General features: G+C 32.7%; 1 protein-coding gene across 1 annotated transcript in view; it reads left to right on the top strand.

Annotated features, from left to right (window-relative positions):
- APOOL (apolipoprotein O like) overlaps nt 1-15,601 on the top strand; it is a 95,002-nt gene that overhangs the window by 44,168 nt on the left and 35,233 nt on the right. The window contains exons 3-6 of the mRNA XM_069463565.1: nt 4,811-4,930; nt 7,981-8,035; nt 9,685-9,783; nt 11,926-12,017. Of these exons, the coding sequence (XP_069319666.1) occupies nt 4,811-4,930; nt 7,981-8,035; nt 9,685-9,783; nt 11,926-12,017 (366 nt within the window). The remainder of the gene's footprint in view (nt 1-4,810; nt 4,931-7,980; nt 8,036-9,684; nt 9,784-11,925; nt 12,018-15,601) is intronic.

Genomic DNA, 15,601 nt, shown 5'->3' with positions numbered 1-15,601 from the left:
GACAAATTTATACACATACATCCAGTATTAGGAAACCTCAGTTTAAGAAAATCATTAAGATCTCAGTTTTTGAAGTGACTTTAGATGTTTTCTAGATCAGCCTCTCGTATGGTATTGTAATCCCCTCTATAGTAGGCATACTCAATGGCCATTTATCTTCTATATATAACTCTGTGTAAAGGAGCCTAACAAGCCCATTCCATTTTCTGGAAGCCCTGATTTAACTTAAGGTCCTTCCTTATGTCAACCACAAACCTGTCTCATAATAACTTCTACCCATTGGTATAAGTATCTTTTGCATTGGTGCCATACAGAAAAATTCTCATCTCTTTCAAAAAAATAACCCTTCAGATGTTAGTTACACTTTAAGGAATTTTGCTTCCTGGATAAGCATATTAGTTGTTTTAACCATCTCTCATATGTCATAGTGTTCAGTTCCTCACTATCATGATCCATTTTTGGCAAACGTGCTCAGGATGGTTAGTGTTTTCTTCAGGTGTGTTTTGACTACTGCAGTTTAGAGTCAGACTGACTTCCCCTGTTCCAGATGTTATATTTCTATTAATGCTGCCTGATATCACGTTAGTTTTTATATTTATTTTTGTTTTGAGTACTCAAAATAGACCTGTGCTCATAATCAGACTTTGACTATGACAAAGTGAACTTGCAGTTCTCTAAAATTCATTAAGACTTTTTACATGGGCTACTGGTAAGCTACATCTTCTTCCAATCTGTACTTAGGCATTTGGACTTTTTGAACTCTGTTGGAATTATATTTATACCTGTTTAAATTTCATTTTGTTGATCTGTTATGCCAGCCTGTTGAGCTGTAATTGTGGTTAGTGGTTCTATTCACCATTGTGCTTTTTATTTCTCCCAGACTCAAGTCACCCCTAAGATATATCTTACACACTAAATAATGAGTTCTTGAATCAGTCAGGCCTGAATCTGAATCCTGATTCCGCCACTGACTAGTTGGATGACATTGGATAGAATTCTTAATGGTATCATAAGTATTCTGTTGTAAGAATGTACCACCATCAAATGTGAAATTTCCATAAATTTTTGGAAATTTAGAATATTTACAATTATTTTGCTATCATAGCCAATGCTTCTTGAACTACTTTGTACCTAAATCTTTATGTATACCTATAACTATTTCTTTAGGATGAGTTTCTAGAAGCAGAATTGTCAAAAGGCACACAGAAAATTGATACATTGTGAAACCAACAGGCAGAAAGGTAATATTCATACATTCAACAAAAAATATTTCTTGAGCTCCTCTTGTATATATGAGAGGTGCTGTTCTAAGTACTGGATAAAGTTTTATTAATTTTCATTAGCAATCTAGGGTAGATTCACTTTCCTTCACACTTGCTGATTCTTAATATTCTCTTTGTTTTTATTAATCTTAGAAAGATGGTGTTTTTAAGCCTTTCTTAATACCCCATATTTGGATAGCTCAAAATCTGGGTTAGAAGATAAGTAACTAGCATATGTCCCTAATAGCTGAATTTACATATTTCTGAATTTTAAAATCAGTGCTCTTTATTATAGAATACACAGTATTTCTTGATATTTATTGTATTCCCTAGTACATTGCAAATATAATTTAATTGAATTATTTATTAAACAAAGTTGGTTGCCAACTATGTGCTAGAGCCTATTCACAAAGTCAAGATCTAATCCTTGAGGAGTGTAAAATTTCTGAAGGGATGAAAATGTAATTTATATGCAACATTTCTAGATACTTTTATTGTGTAAAGTGAGCTATACATCTGTTTAAATCTATTTATAATAAAGCTTCTACTAAACCAGAATACTTTATAAATGAGTTATTGTGGTTATTTGAATCTTTTGGTAAACTTGTATTTGACCATAAAATCCTGTTTTAGTTCAACTCTTCTTGAGGACATCTTTTTTAAAAAAAGTATCAATATTCTCCTGCCTTATTAGGTGCCATCTAGTGAACATAATTAAACCTTCCTTTAATAGAAAACTCTGCAGAGCCATGGGGTGATCATTTTTTTTAAGCCATGAAATTTGAAGTATTCAGATTTACAAGATGATTGGCAATTGGGCTGCACGTATACAGCAAGCCATGGACATCCCTGGATGTTTCTTTTTAAAATCCCTCTATGATGTGAGTTTGACTTATTTTCTTGTCATTTGCTTGTTGTTACCAAGAAATAACAGAGAAAAAATACTGATTTGAGAGCTCTAGTTACTTTGGTTCAATTTAATTTTAAGTGTGGTTTTATAGCTTACTGAATCTAATCATAATTTCTGAATACAAACAAATTGTATTTATTAAAAAGTGCCATTTAAGCTCAGGACCTCCAATCCGTAGTGAGAATGTTCTCAACTGTGCTTCTATGCCCATGCCAAAGAAGGAAAATACTTTAAAGCACCGTTTCTTTAACCATTCTGACCCCTTTGAGAGTCTGATGAAAACTTTGAATGCTCTTTCTTGAAAAGTATATACACAAAATTTTGCTTACAGTGGACCACAGATAAAGAACCTGAGTCAGCAGGTTTCAGTGGGGATAGGCAAGAGAATAAGAACAATGACTAATGACTAATGAAGTTTGGAATTGGGGAGTGTAAAGAACAGAGAGGCTGGGGATATGATGGACAAACGTATAAAGTAAATAATTTTGCCCACTCTAACACCAGTACATCCATATGCATGTCTCCTTTCTTGGGGAGCGGGGATACTTCCCTACCTGCAGTGTACCTTTTATGTGTACAATGTACCTTAAATATAAAATATGCATTTCTGACCTTCCTAATTCCACATAGTTTCCAGCTAGATGAATTTAAATGCAAACATTAGTCCAGAAAGAGAAACACTAACCCTTTAATCCTGGTATGGGTAAAGGGTCATTTAATGGCAAAAAGAATTTTGGGACCTACTACTGGGAAAGTTTTACCAAACCGACACTGTCTAATGTTTTGTATGGTTTTGTTCTCTTTTGTTAGTTTTAATTTTAATTTTTAAAAAATTGACATAAAATTGTATGTATTTACTTTATATATGTTTTGAAGTATAAATACGTTATGGAATGACTAAATCTAGCTAATTAACATGTTCATTACCACACATAGTTATCATTTTTGTGGTGAGAACACTTTACATCCACTGTCTTAACATTTTTCAGGAATATAGTATTAACTACAGTCTCATGTTTGTTGTTGGTAGAAGATCAAATCCAAAGTCATTAGTCATCAAGTTCCCTTGCTGTTGATTTGTAAGCTTGATTCTCCCCAATTATGTCTTCACCAAACTTCATAGAAAGGTGTTACACCCTTAACATAAAAGAAAAAAAAAAAAGCTTTTTTTGGGAAGGAAGCAAGTCCTTACCTGGTTAAATGTTTTATAGTTATTTTATGTTTATATTTGTTTTTATTAAATATTAATTAGAATCAAAAGGCTGTTTATTCAATGTGTGAAAGGTATAAATAATAATATGATGATGATAATGATGAATAACAATGTAGTTACTATCCAGTTTAAAGGAAAAACAAAACAAAATCCCCTGTGTTCCCATTGCATTCAATTCAGAGATAACCACTACCCTGAATTTTTATTATTCCCCTCCTTTGCTTTATAATTTTAGCTTATATCTTGTTAACGGAAAAAAAGCCAAACTCTGTAAAATAAATTTAAAGAGATTTATTCTGAGCCAAATTTGAGGATCATAACCTGGAGCCACATCCAAGAAGCCTTGAGCAAGTGGACTCACTGTAGATGGGTTACAGTTTGGTTTTATACATTTCGGGGAGACAGGGGTTACAGGTAAAGTCATAAATCAATATGTGAAAGACATACATTGGTTTGGCCCAAAAAGGTGGGCCATCTCGAAGTGGGGGCTTACAGGTTATACGTAGCTTTAAAGATTCTTTGACTTGTAATTGGTTAAAGACATGAAATTTTGTCTAAAGGCTTGGAATGTTTTAAGATAAGGAGGTCTTTTAATCAGATACAAGCCACTGGATATATATTTTCTGTGTAAATTGAGGAGCTGCAGGTTTGTCTTGAATACCCTTAGGCCTGTTAATGGGTTACAAAGGATGTCTCCAAGAAGGGAGGGGGGCATGATGAGGCATGTCTGACCTCCCTCCTCACTTCAGGCAATTTAGTTCTAGTATACTCCCTTGACCAAGAAGGGGTCCATTTAGTCAGCTGGTGGTGGGGGGATGAGCCTTAAGATTTTATTTTAGTTCACAATGTCTATATTGCTAAAGCAATATATTTATTGGTTTTTCATGTGTTTGAACTACATATATTGATGGAAACATACCTGCATGCACTTTTCTGCATCCTACCTTTTTTTCTTAACATTATATCCCTGAAATTCATCCAAATTTTTCCATGTACTTGTCATTTTTAAATTTTTGCCTAATTTATAATATTCTATTTTATGGATATACCCCAATTTAATTTTTCATTTTACTATTTATGGACATTTGTTTTGTTTTTTGCCAGATTTTTACAATTAAAGTATTCCTATAAATGTTATTGTACATAGCTCTAGGTGTGCAATAACAGAAGTTTCTCTAAGTATACCTAGGAGTAGAACGACTAGGTCATACTATATGTGGCATTACTTGATTTCTGGTCTCTGAATGGTCTTTATAACCAGTTTACCACATCATCTCTGCATTTAAGATGATTTTAAAAAATTGTATTGGCATTTTTAATTATTTTTAGGGAGAAAAGTTGATGAGGTTTCCTCTTCTGTCATACTGCTTGGAATAGGCGGTCCAGCTATTTTATGTTTTTGACATGAACTTTTTTTGCCTGTAGCTCCCAATATATACTGCACCACCTCTCCAGTCTAAATATGTTGAAGAGCAGCCTGGTCATTTACAAATGGGCTTTGCTTCCATTCGCACTACAGCTGGTCGTTATGTTGCCTGGTGCAAGGTAAGTAAATTCTCACCTGCTCTGTTTCTGACCTGGGCCTGTTCACCACTGGTTAAGCAACCTGGTGTTCCCCTGCTCTTTGGAGGTCACCATATTGATGCCGAGCTTAGTGTGGACACCCCCATCGGCATAGTGCACTACAGCCCCAACTCCTGGGTTTAAGCGATCCTGCTGCCTTAGCCTTCCAAGTAGCTGGTACTACAGGCGTGCACCACTGCGTCCAGTAATTCTGATAGTAGTTTAATGTCAGGGGTTTCTCATTAATTGTTCAGTTACCTATTGATATGTAACAAACTACCCCAAAACTTGGTGGCTTAAAATAGCAACTGTTACATTATGTATTATGATTTTGTGGGTCAGAAATTTGACGAGAATTCAGACAGGTCATTCTTCTGTTGCATGTGGTATTGACAGAGGTAACTGTGGTATTCATCTGGCACACGGCTGATCTAGAGAGTCCAAGACAGCTTCATTCACATCTCTGACACCTTGTCAAGGAAGACTGGAAAGCTGGGCTCAGCTGATATTGTTAACTGGAGTACCTATACCTGGTTGTTCAAGTATGGTGGTCTCAAGTTAGATAACTTACATGGGCAGTTTGCGGCTGCTAAAGGCAATTTTACAAGAGGTCCTAGGTAGAATTTGCCAAGTTTCTCAGCTGTTCAAGAATGTTATTTCTATAGCATTCTATTGTTAAGTCTCTAAGACCAGTCCAGTTTTAAAGGGATGGAAATTAGACAGGACCACTCAGTAGGAATAGCAGCAAAGAATTTGTGGCCATATTTAACCTATGACACTAATGTACAGATTAAAGTAGTTCATCAAGCATTTATGTCACCTAGCATGTACAAAATGTTGTTCACTTTTTCTGTGAAATTCTGAGATTACTTCTGAATTGTTCCTTATTTGGCTAAGCAAAATGTTGTTCACTTATTGGGGTTAGTTTATAAGACCATTCTGATTACAGACAGCTATTGGGCAAAGTAGAATTTACGTGACTTTAATGCTTAGCCTTCTATCAGCAATATCCAGCAGCAGAGTGGTAGAGTAAGCTGATACAACACTAATGTTTCATTATCATCGCATAAACATAGTTGTGTTAGCATCAATATCTCCAATGTCAGTGTTTTCATCATTCTGATCTTATAACCACGCAACTTTTCCCCAAATATAGCCTATCCAATTGTGAACCTTTGTGCTTTTAAAGTTTATGATTCATTCTTTTTAAGAAGAAAATTTTCATGGGCTTATAAAAAATATCCTTAGGTGAAATACCAAATTGATGAACTCTGGTGATTCCAGCTGATATTTCGAACATCTGATGAATGCATGATGTTATTTTTGAAAATTTACACTTGTCATACAATTCTAATGGTATTAGTTATACTATACTGTCTTAATAGTTTGATCTCAGAGGGCAATATCTTAACTAATTATGGTCTGAATCATGCCCCTCAGGCTATTATGTCAATAGCTGGATGATTCAGACTTAAGTCTCCTGAGACTTAATTTTCCATAGTGTTCTCAAATTGTTCTTCAGAGAGGTAAATTGTTACTGAGAGATCTTTAAATTGCTATTGTAACTTGCCCAATTTAAGACTAAAATAATGTTTTATTCTTTTAATATACAGAAATGAATAGGTTGAAGAAAGGCACTTTAGAAATGCATTTCATCTTCAGCGTAAACAACTTTTCCACTCTAATTTTCCCCTAAAAACATAATCTATTCTTTAAAAATTACATGTGACTCAAATTACATTCCACATTAAACCTAGAATCACGTACCTCTAATTCAATTCCTAGCTCCTTAGTGTTTTGAAATTTAGGTACCAGTGACCCCTAGTGGTAAAAATGAATTCCTAAACCCAACTAATAAAAATTTCCAAAAGAAGTGACAGTTTTCTTCCTTAATGGTTAAATGATTCCTAATAACTGGTCAATAGCTATTTTAACTTTGAAGGTGAAATTTTCTTGAGACAGTCTCTAAAGATAAGTATCTCAGTAGCAGTTAGGGTTTACGGTGGTTTATATAGCTTTAAACCAGGATGAACCTCTGCATCTCTGATCGCCATTGAAATATCTGAGACAAAATGAACAAACCCAAGATATCTCTATAGCAATAACTTATCTGTTCACTGTCTAATATAATAATTTCTATTTTCTCTGCTTTGAGAATCTCTTTTGTTCTTGCTTTATCCCATGGTTTCACACCAGCTAGTTCAGAGAAGACCCTATGTTTGGATTGTGTTTTCTGTTTCCTTCAATAGAGTACAGCATGACTATGGGTAAATTATTTTGTGACTTCCTTTTTCTTCTGATGTAAGTGAGATAATACATGTTATTCAATAATTATTTATAGCACTCTTTTTTGCAATACGATAAATTAGTTAGAAATAGCTAACGGGAGATTTGCTTTGAAGCTTTAATCCCTTTAATGGGTTAATATAATCTTGATTTATAGAGAACTTATGTTCCTATTTAAAACAGGATGAACATTATTCTATATAGGATGATTTTCTATTCTGAGATAAATCTTTATTTAGATTTTCTTCTTGTTCTAATACATACTAAGAAAAAGGGAGAAGATGAAGTCTTTTTTTAAGGCTTTATGTTCTTTTTTCCCCTCTGCAAATGATTATATTGTTGTATCCTTACTGAACAGATGTTGCTTCTAAGGTGAAATAATCTCCCTGCTTGCTTTATTTGACTTCCATTCATTTTTCTAAGCCATTATTAAATAAGATGATAAATCTTTGTATTTTTAATATCTTTTCTGTGAGCTGCTCTGATTATTTTATAGGCATTACTTTATCCATCTATATGAGGAAAATGGTAAACGAGTATTATCCATATTAAATAGAATGAAAGGCAAGAAATGAAGACAAGCTAAGTTAAGCAAGTATCCTCACAGTGAATAAATAAGAAAGCTGTATTTAGATTTAGGTGCAATGCTTAGTCAACTTTTTAATATAATCTCAGAAATGTAGGCTATTTTATTTGATTATCAACAGCTTTAAAAATGCAGATGTCTTCCTCCCTTTTTTGTTTAGGGTGTTTATGTCTTTGTAAAAAATGGGATAATGGATACAGTACAATTTGGAAAAGGTAGGTGAGTGAACCATCTATAATTAGAAATGTTCTGTTGTGTTTTTAAGTTACAGTGTTTAAATGTGAGAAAAATAGATATGGTATGTTTTCTATTATACTTTTACCAATTCAGAATATACTTTGTATAGCAGCTTATTGATGATAATAATAAAGCAATAGTATATACCATTTATTTAGCAATTATATGCTAGGGCACTGTGCTAAACATTTTATATAAATTTATCTAATCTAATTTAATTCTGTGAGTGTTGGTATTATAATTCTTCCCATTTTACAGATAAGAAAACAGGTTTAGAAAGGTTAAATAGGTCATGAAGGTCACATAGCTAGTAAGTGGCAGTGCCAGGATTCAAACTGAGGTCTGTTTTAACTAAAGTCCACATAATATACTCATAAAACATAAATTAAAAATATGTCTCCATTGTTGCTAATTGGTTTAAATAAGTGCTATTTGCTGTTAAAATATTAAATATATAATATTTTGCTATGAGTTGTTAGGAAACATTATAGCAATCATTCACCCTGGAATATTTAAGCTTATGTTGGAGAATAATTGTATTTGACTCTTTAGCTTGTTAATGGTGTTTAGTAGCAGATATAGCTTTATAATATTCTTGGCTTATGGCAGTTTTCAAAATAAATATGTATGGAGACAGAATGATTAGCTAAAAATTTAAATGTCTCCATGAAGTTGATGACCTGTAATGGAATTATCATTAATGTATTAGGAATTAATTCAAAATTATATCCCTTTTCAATCTTGATAAATACTATTAAATATATGATTGCCATTAAATAATTAGCTATGGTAGAAATGTATTTTTATAACCAGAAAAAAATTAAATATATAGAAAGCCAAGAAATCTGGACTTTTGCTTACTCTTCATCTGCTTTTTATCAAGGCTCATTTCTAAACCTAAGTATTGGTTTTAACCAAGAGCAGTGGCTGCTCTAAGTTTATTGGAGAGTAATGGCAACCAAAGTCCAGTGGCTGCATATATCCTTAAACTATTATTCAAAGCTCATTAATAAAGTGTCTATTTCACTTCTTACTGGATGCTACCAGTATTTCAACAGATAAGGGCAGAAGCACATTAATTATAGGGATATAATATATTCACAGTCAGGAATTTACCTTATAGTAATCCATATTAAGATGTGCCATTTAGCATCATATTTCATTAAAGAGTAATAATGACCTGTACCATTAAAAAATAAACATAATTAAATCAACTATGGAAGGCTTTATTTTTAGCAAGTTAATATAACTAGCTTATAATTATTTTTGCATTTTAATTAAAATAATTTATATCTTTATACATAACTGAAAGCAATGTTACAGTACATAAGTTATTTACAACCGTGCAGTAATGTGTTAACAAAATAAATTATCTAGAAGGCAGCGAAAGTACATTGTGAATGTATATAAAACTTTGCAGTGTTTACAGATATGCTTTTTATATGATTATTGGCCCTGTATATAACCAGTTTTTCAGGTTTCTGGTCATATCATTTTGTATAGTTCTTTTGAAGGGTGTTTAAACCATCCACTATTAACAAATCTCTTTAAACTGTCTGCATTATAAATATATAGAATGTCCATTAGTAGCTAGTCATTTATATTAATTTTCAACTAATTTCTTGAGATGCATATGTCTATCTGAAGAATCCGCCTCGAGATTTTCTTCCAAAAATGGGAGTGATTACAGTGTCAGGATTGGTGGGCTTGATTTCAGCAAGAAAGGGTAAGGTTTTAAAATATATATGTATATATATTTTTTCTTTATTTTAATGCCATCATATTAGTTTCTGATTTTACTGTTGTTAGAAAACCTTACATGCTTTATTGAATATTATCAGGATAGGCTACTGTAAAATTTTTAGATTCTATACTACAGCATGTTTACTTTTATAAAGACGTGGTGTTTTCAAAACTATAGCTATTCCAAAAGCTGTTCCGCATCATTAGTCTTTAGGAAATGCAAATTAAAATCACAATAGGATACCATGACATAGCTATTACAATGTCTGAAATTAAAAACTGACCATATCAACTGTAGTCAAGAATGGAAAGCAACTGAAATTCTCATAAAATAGAGGAGAATAGCAAATATCAGAGTGCTTTGTACTTAGTATGGGTAAGTATCATGAAACTTTTGGTTCAGAAAAGAGTGTGTATGTCATAGATAACAGATCATAATGTAAAATTTGTTTTTTATTATAAGTCATGGTCAAAAAAAGTTTGAAAGCTGTTAGTTTAGCCCGTTATGCCAAAGATAAAAATCCAGAGAAAGGAAATCACTCAATGGTTCATAGTACATAGTACACAGCTATTAAGAGTTAGTGGCTATGTCTGGAGTCCTTTTCTAATGGGAATAGGGCTGTTGAATCCAAATGAAATTTATTTTTTTGCGGAGTAACTTCTCATATTAGTTAAAGAGAGGATGAATGTAAGTATTTTTAATCTTTAAAATGACACATAAGGAAAACCACCACCTACCAATTTGAAGATTAGCACTTAAGGGAATTTCATTGAGTCAAGGGAGCCTATGTCAAGAGATATTAGGACTGTAAAGTCAAGAACTAAACTATAAGTACTGGAATAATAGTGAGTAGGACTAGAGTAAAGGAGCAACTTGGGCCATGTTTCAATATACCTAGCCCCTCTTTCCCTGTATCACACATAAAAAAGCAGTCTAAATCTAAACTAGAGGTTGAAGCAGCCTGCCTACCCCCTAGCTCAAAGCTCAATCTATTTTAGACATGACTAAGTCTTCCTTAATAATAGTTAAACCAGACAGAGAAATATCTCTTGTTTTTACTTTCCCTAAATTACAAAGTTGCCTGCAAACATTGCTAGATATTTTTCACCTTAGTCTTTATGATATACCACGTAGGCTTTCTAAATTAGGGGTTGTAAAAGCAATTACACATAATAAAATGACTTATCTCAATTTAAAAACCCATCATCCAGTTGCCCAGTTCATATTTACAGAGTCCAAGATACCTAAACAAGCATTTAAGATACATATAAGATACATATTATTTTGAATCAATAGTTTGCTACAACTAAGCTATGGCTTAGAGTGATGTATTGCAAACTATTCTGTAGAATCTAGGGTATGGGGATAATGGAAAAGCCACATGGGCAGGGCTTAATACTGTGCCTCCCACCCCCAGGTTTCAGAGCAGCTTCAAGTTTATAGGCTTTTTATATTGAAGTTCCTAGTGAGATTCTATTTGGAAGATATTTTTGAAGGGAATTTGCTGTCAAAAAATATATGAAAATGCCTCTTAAATCCTTAGTTAAGACACTTTTGGAAATGCCTTATGTCAAGTTACTTGCAATTATTACTGCTTCAGTATTCTAAATCAGTGACATGAAGGAGTTATATACCTTTTAAAGTCCTTAGCTGATTAGTTCCGTCAGTCATCTTTCTTAAGTACTTAATCATAAAGGGACATATAAAAGAGAATCCATTTTACTTTAACATGGAGTCACAAACACAGTAGTTGGTTAATTCTCTCTATATTATCATGTTTTATTAGATACTTGAAAACCTGTGGTTGCAACTTTGGGTTTCCTAGGACTGGAAAAATACCTAGCTTTAAAAAAGAAGAAAATCATTGGTTCCTTTTGTGTAGGTAATCATCAGTATTAGATTGAGAATACTTTTCTTAAATTAGACATGACAGCTAAGGGTTATTAACTGAATTGAGAATTCTTAAGGGCATTTTAGCTTCCATCTTGGTTGGTATTAGTACCTAAAGAATAATTTAACAGAGTATGACGGCTTAAAGGGAAGCAAAGAAAGCACTGTGGTATAAGACCATCAAGTCTCTGGTGGCATCTATTTGGAGTTTAATAATCTGTTTGAATTTTATAGGTTCGAGGTTTAAGAAAATTACTTACCCTATGGGACTGGCTGCTTTAGGAGCAACTGTTTGCTACCCAGTTCAGTCAGTAATAATTGCCAAGGTAAGCTATTTTCAAGTAATAGTAACATTTCAGTATTTGCTTAAACTCTGTGTGACAATATTTAAATGTCATATAGCACCTGCAACATTTAATTTTCACAGACATATAATTGGTATCAACTTTTTTGTTGACAATATGACATTAGCATCTAAGTATGGTAAATGCCATTTTAAATTACACGATCACCACAAATAAATAGGATGAGTTTGTTTAACTATAATTCTATAATATAAGTGCAGGCTTGAGGATTAAGTTCAGAGACACTGAATTAGAATTTATGGGGAGAAATACTGCTCCATTGTTAAGCTATGTAAAATTCAATTTTTAATTAGCAGAAGATTATACCTACTGGGAGCTGTTCAGCAGATTAACATAATACAAGAAACAACCAATTGATAGATTACAGAAGCTTCTGAAGGTAAAAAAAAATACACACATATACAAACTCAATTTTGAAACCACCTGGAACTAAGAAACACCTTCCATAAATGCTTATTATAGTTGTTTTGTCACTTTCTTATGAGCTTACCTACAAATCCAAAGATTCTCTTAATGATTTAAACAGTTTTTGTCAGTATTTTATTTTATTTTTAATATATGTACAGATTGAGGAGGAGAGCTTTGGGATATACATTTTTCTCCTTTCCTTCTCCCCTTAATTACCAACAGTTAACATTTCCCCTCACACTTGAAACAGTATACAGTGTTACCAGGAGGTCTTTCTGTATTTGTATTCTCATTGCTGCATGTCTTTAATTATTGATGTAGATAAAACTGCTTATTCGATATTTTAAGAATATCAGGATATAACATATGATGTAGTTTGTGATGTGTTCAAGCTATAAAAGCTTATAACAAAGGAACAGAGTGTTATACATTAAATCTAGTTACATGTGAGATGATTGATAACATGATAAAGATATTTTAACAACTCTTTTCTAAGAATATACATAAGAATTAGTCACTTAAATTGATAAAATATTAATGCTGAAAGAAAACTTCGAGCTCATTTAATTCAACTTTCGTATTTTCTCATTTACTAATGAGGAAACTATGGCCCAAAGAAGTTTCACAGTGACTGACTTGCCCAGGATCACACTTGACTTCATGTTTCTTGTTTCCCTGTCCATTACTCTTCCCAATGGAATGATGCTTCCCCTGATTCTACTTTTTTTTTCCTTTAGAGTAATGACTTACTGTTTTTTTTAAAAAATGATACCTACTCATCTTTAATTAAGCATTACAGAAAAGGTTAGAAAAACAAAACAACTAACTACCAAATGCTTCCATTTATAAAAATATCAGTATCAAAATTTGATGGAATGTTCTAGACATCATCCCATGCATACAAAGAGATAGCAAAATGGATGGGTGAGTAGGCAGATAAGAATGAGATCATGGTATGTATCTTATTTTTAAAAACGAAGTAATACTTAATAAGTTTAATTTTACTTTAACAAATGGAAAAACAAAAGAATGTCTGAACTTCAAATAAAAATTTCTATAATATAAGAGATACTAATATTAATTCCTAAAAGTTCTTCTAGGGTAAATAATGATTATTACTTAAATTCTTAGAGTTGAAATTCTTGTCATATGTAATATTTGGCAGATTAGAATATATATATAAAGAAAATAGTTTCTTAGCCTGAAATCCATGATGAAATTCAGGGAGTCTATGACTCTCCCCCAATCAAAAACTGTATGAAAGGCTTTAATCCATTTTGTTTTGATTTTAGTGTATGGCAAGAGATAAGGGTCTAGTTTCATTCTTTTGGATATGGATGTCCAGTTTTCCCAGCCCCATTTATCAAAGAGACTGTCCTTTCCCCACCATATGTTCTTGGCACTTTTGTCAAAGATAAGTTCACTATAGCTGTGTGGATTTATTTCTGGGTTCTTCATTCTGTTCCATTGATCTATGTGTCTGTTTTTATGCTAGTACCATGATGATTTGATTACTACAGCTCTGTAGTGTAATTTGAAGTCAGGTAATTTTATGCCTCCAGTTTTGTTCTTTTTGTTTGGGATGGCTTTGGCTATTCTGTGTCTTTTGTGGTTCTACATAAATTTTAGGATTATTTTTTTTCTATTTCTGTGAAGAATGTCATTAGTATTTTGATGGGGATTGCATTGAATCTGTAGATTGCTTTGGGTAATATGGACATTTTAACAATACTAATTCTTCCAATCCATGAGCATGGAACATCTTCCATTTTTTTGTATGTCATCTTCAATTTCTTTCATTAATGTTTTATAGTTTTCATGGTAGAGATCTTTGACTTCTTTGGTTAGGTTTATTCCTAGGTATTTTATTTGTAGCTATTGTAAATGGGATTACTTTCCTGGTTTCTTTTTCACATTGTTTGCTGTTGGCATATAAAAATGCTACTGATTTTTGTATCCTGCAACTTTACTGAATTTATTTATTAGTCCTAATAGGTTTTTTTTTGGTATGTGGAGTCTTTAGGTTTCTCTAGATATAAGATTGTATCATCTGCAAACAAGGATTATTTGACTTCTTTATTTCTAGTTTGGATCCCTTTTATTTCTTTCTATTGTCTGATTGCTCTAGCTAAAACTAACAGTACTATGTTGAATAACAGTGGTGATTAAAATATGGGCAAAGGATCTGAATAGACATTTCTCAAAAGAAGAAAAAAAAATGGCCAACAAGTATACGAAAAAATGCTCAACATCATTAGTCATCTGAGAAATGTAAATCAAAATTACCATAAGATATCATCTCACCCTAGTTAAAATGGCATTTATCAAAAAGATAGGTCATAACGAATACCAGGAAGGATGTGGAGAAAGGGACACTGTTGTACACTGTTGGTGGGAATGTAAATAAGTGCAACCACTAGGGAGAACAGTATGGATTTTCCTTAAAAAACTAAAAATAGAACTATCGTATGACCTACCAATCCCACTGCTAGGTATATATCCAAAAGAAAGAAAATCAGTATATTGAAACGATGTCTGCACTCCCATGTTAATTGTAGCACTATTCACAATAGCCAAGATTTGGAATCAACCAGTGTCCATCAGTGGATGAATGGATAAAGAAAATGTACATATACACAAGGGAATACTAATCTGTCATAAAAATGAATGAAATCCTGCCATTTGCAACAACATGGATGGACCTGGAGAACATTACGTTAAGTGAAATAAGCCAACCACAGAAAGAGAAATCTCTCATGTTCTCACTCAGATGTAGGAGCTAAATATTAAAAGTTGGCATTATTGTATCTTCTTTTGAAAAGTTTCTGTTCATGTCCTTTGCCCACTTACTGATAGGGTTGTTTGATTTTTTTCTTGTTGATTTCCCTGAGTTCTGCATAGATTCTAGTTATCATCTCTTTATCGAAGATATAATACCATGCAACTATTTTCTCCCATTATGTAGGTTGTGTTTGCTCTCATGATAGTTTCCTTGGCTGTGCAGAAGCTTTTTAATTTGATCAGGTCCCATTTATTTTTGTTGTTGCTGTGATTGCCTTTGGGGTCTTCTTCATAAATTCTTTGCCTAGGCCAATGTCTATAAGAGTTTTTCCAACATTTTCTTCTAGAATTCTTAT

Source organism: Eulemur rufifrons, chromosome 30 (genome assembly GCF_041146395.1).
Source record: "Eulemur rufifrons isolate Redbay chromosome 30, OSU_ERuf_1, whole genome shotgun sequence".
Lineage (NCBI taxonomy): Eukaryota > Metazoa > Chordata > Mammalia > Primates > Lemuridae > Eulemur > Eulemur rufifrons.
This window is presented reverse-complemented; position numbering and strand designations above follow the sequence as displayed.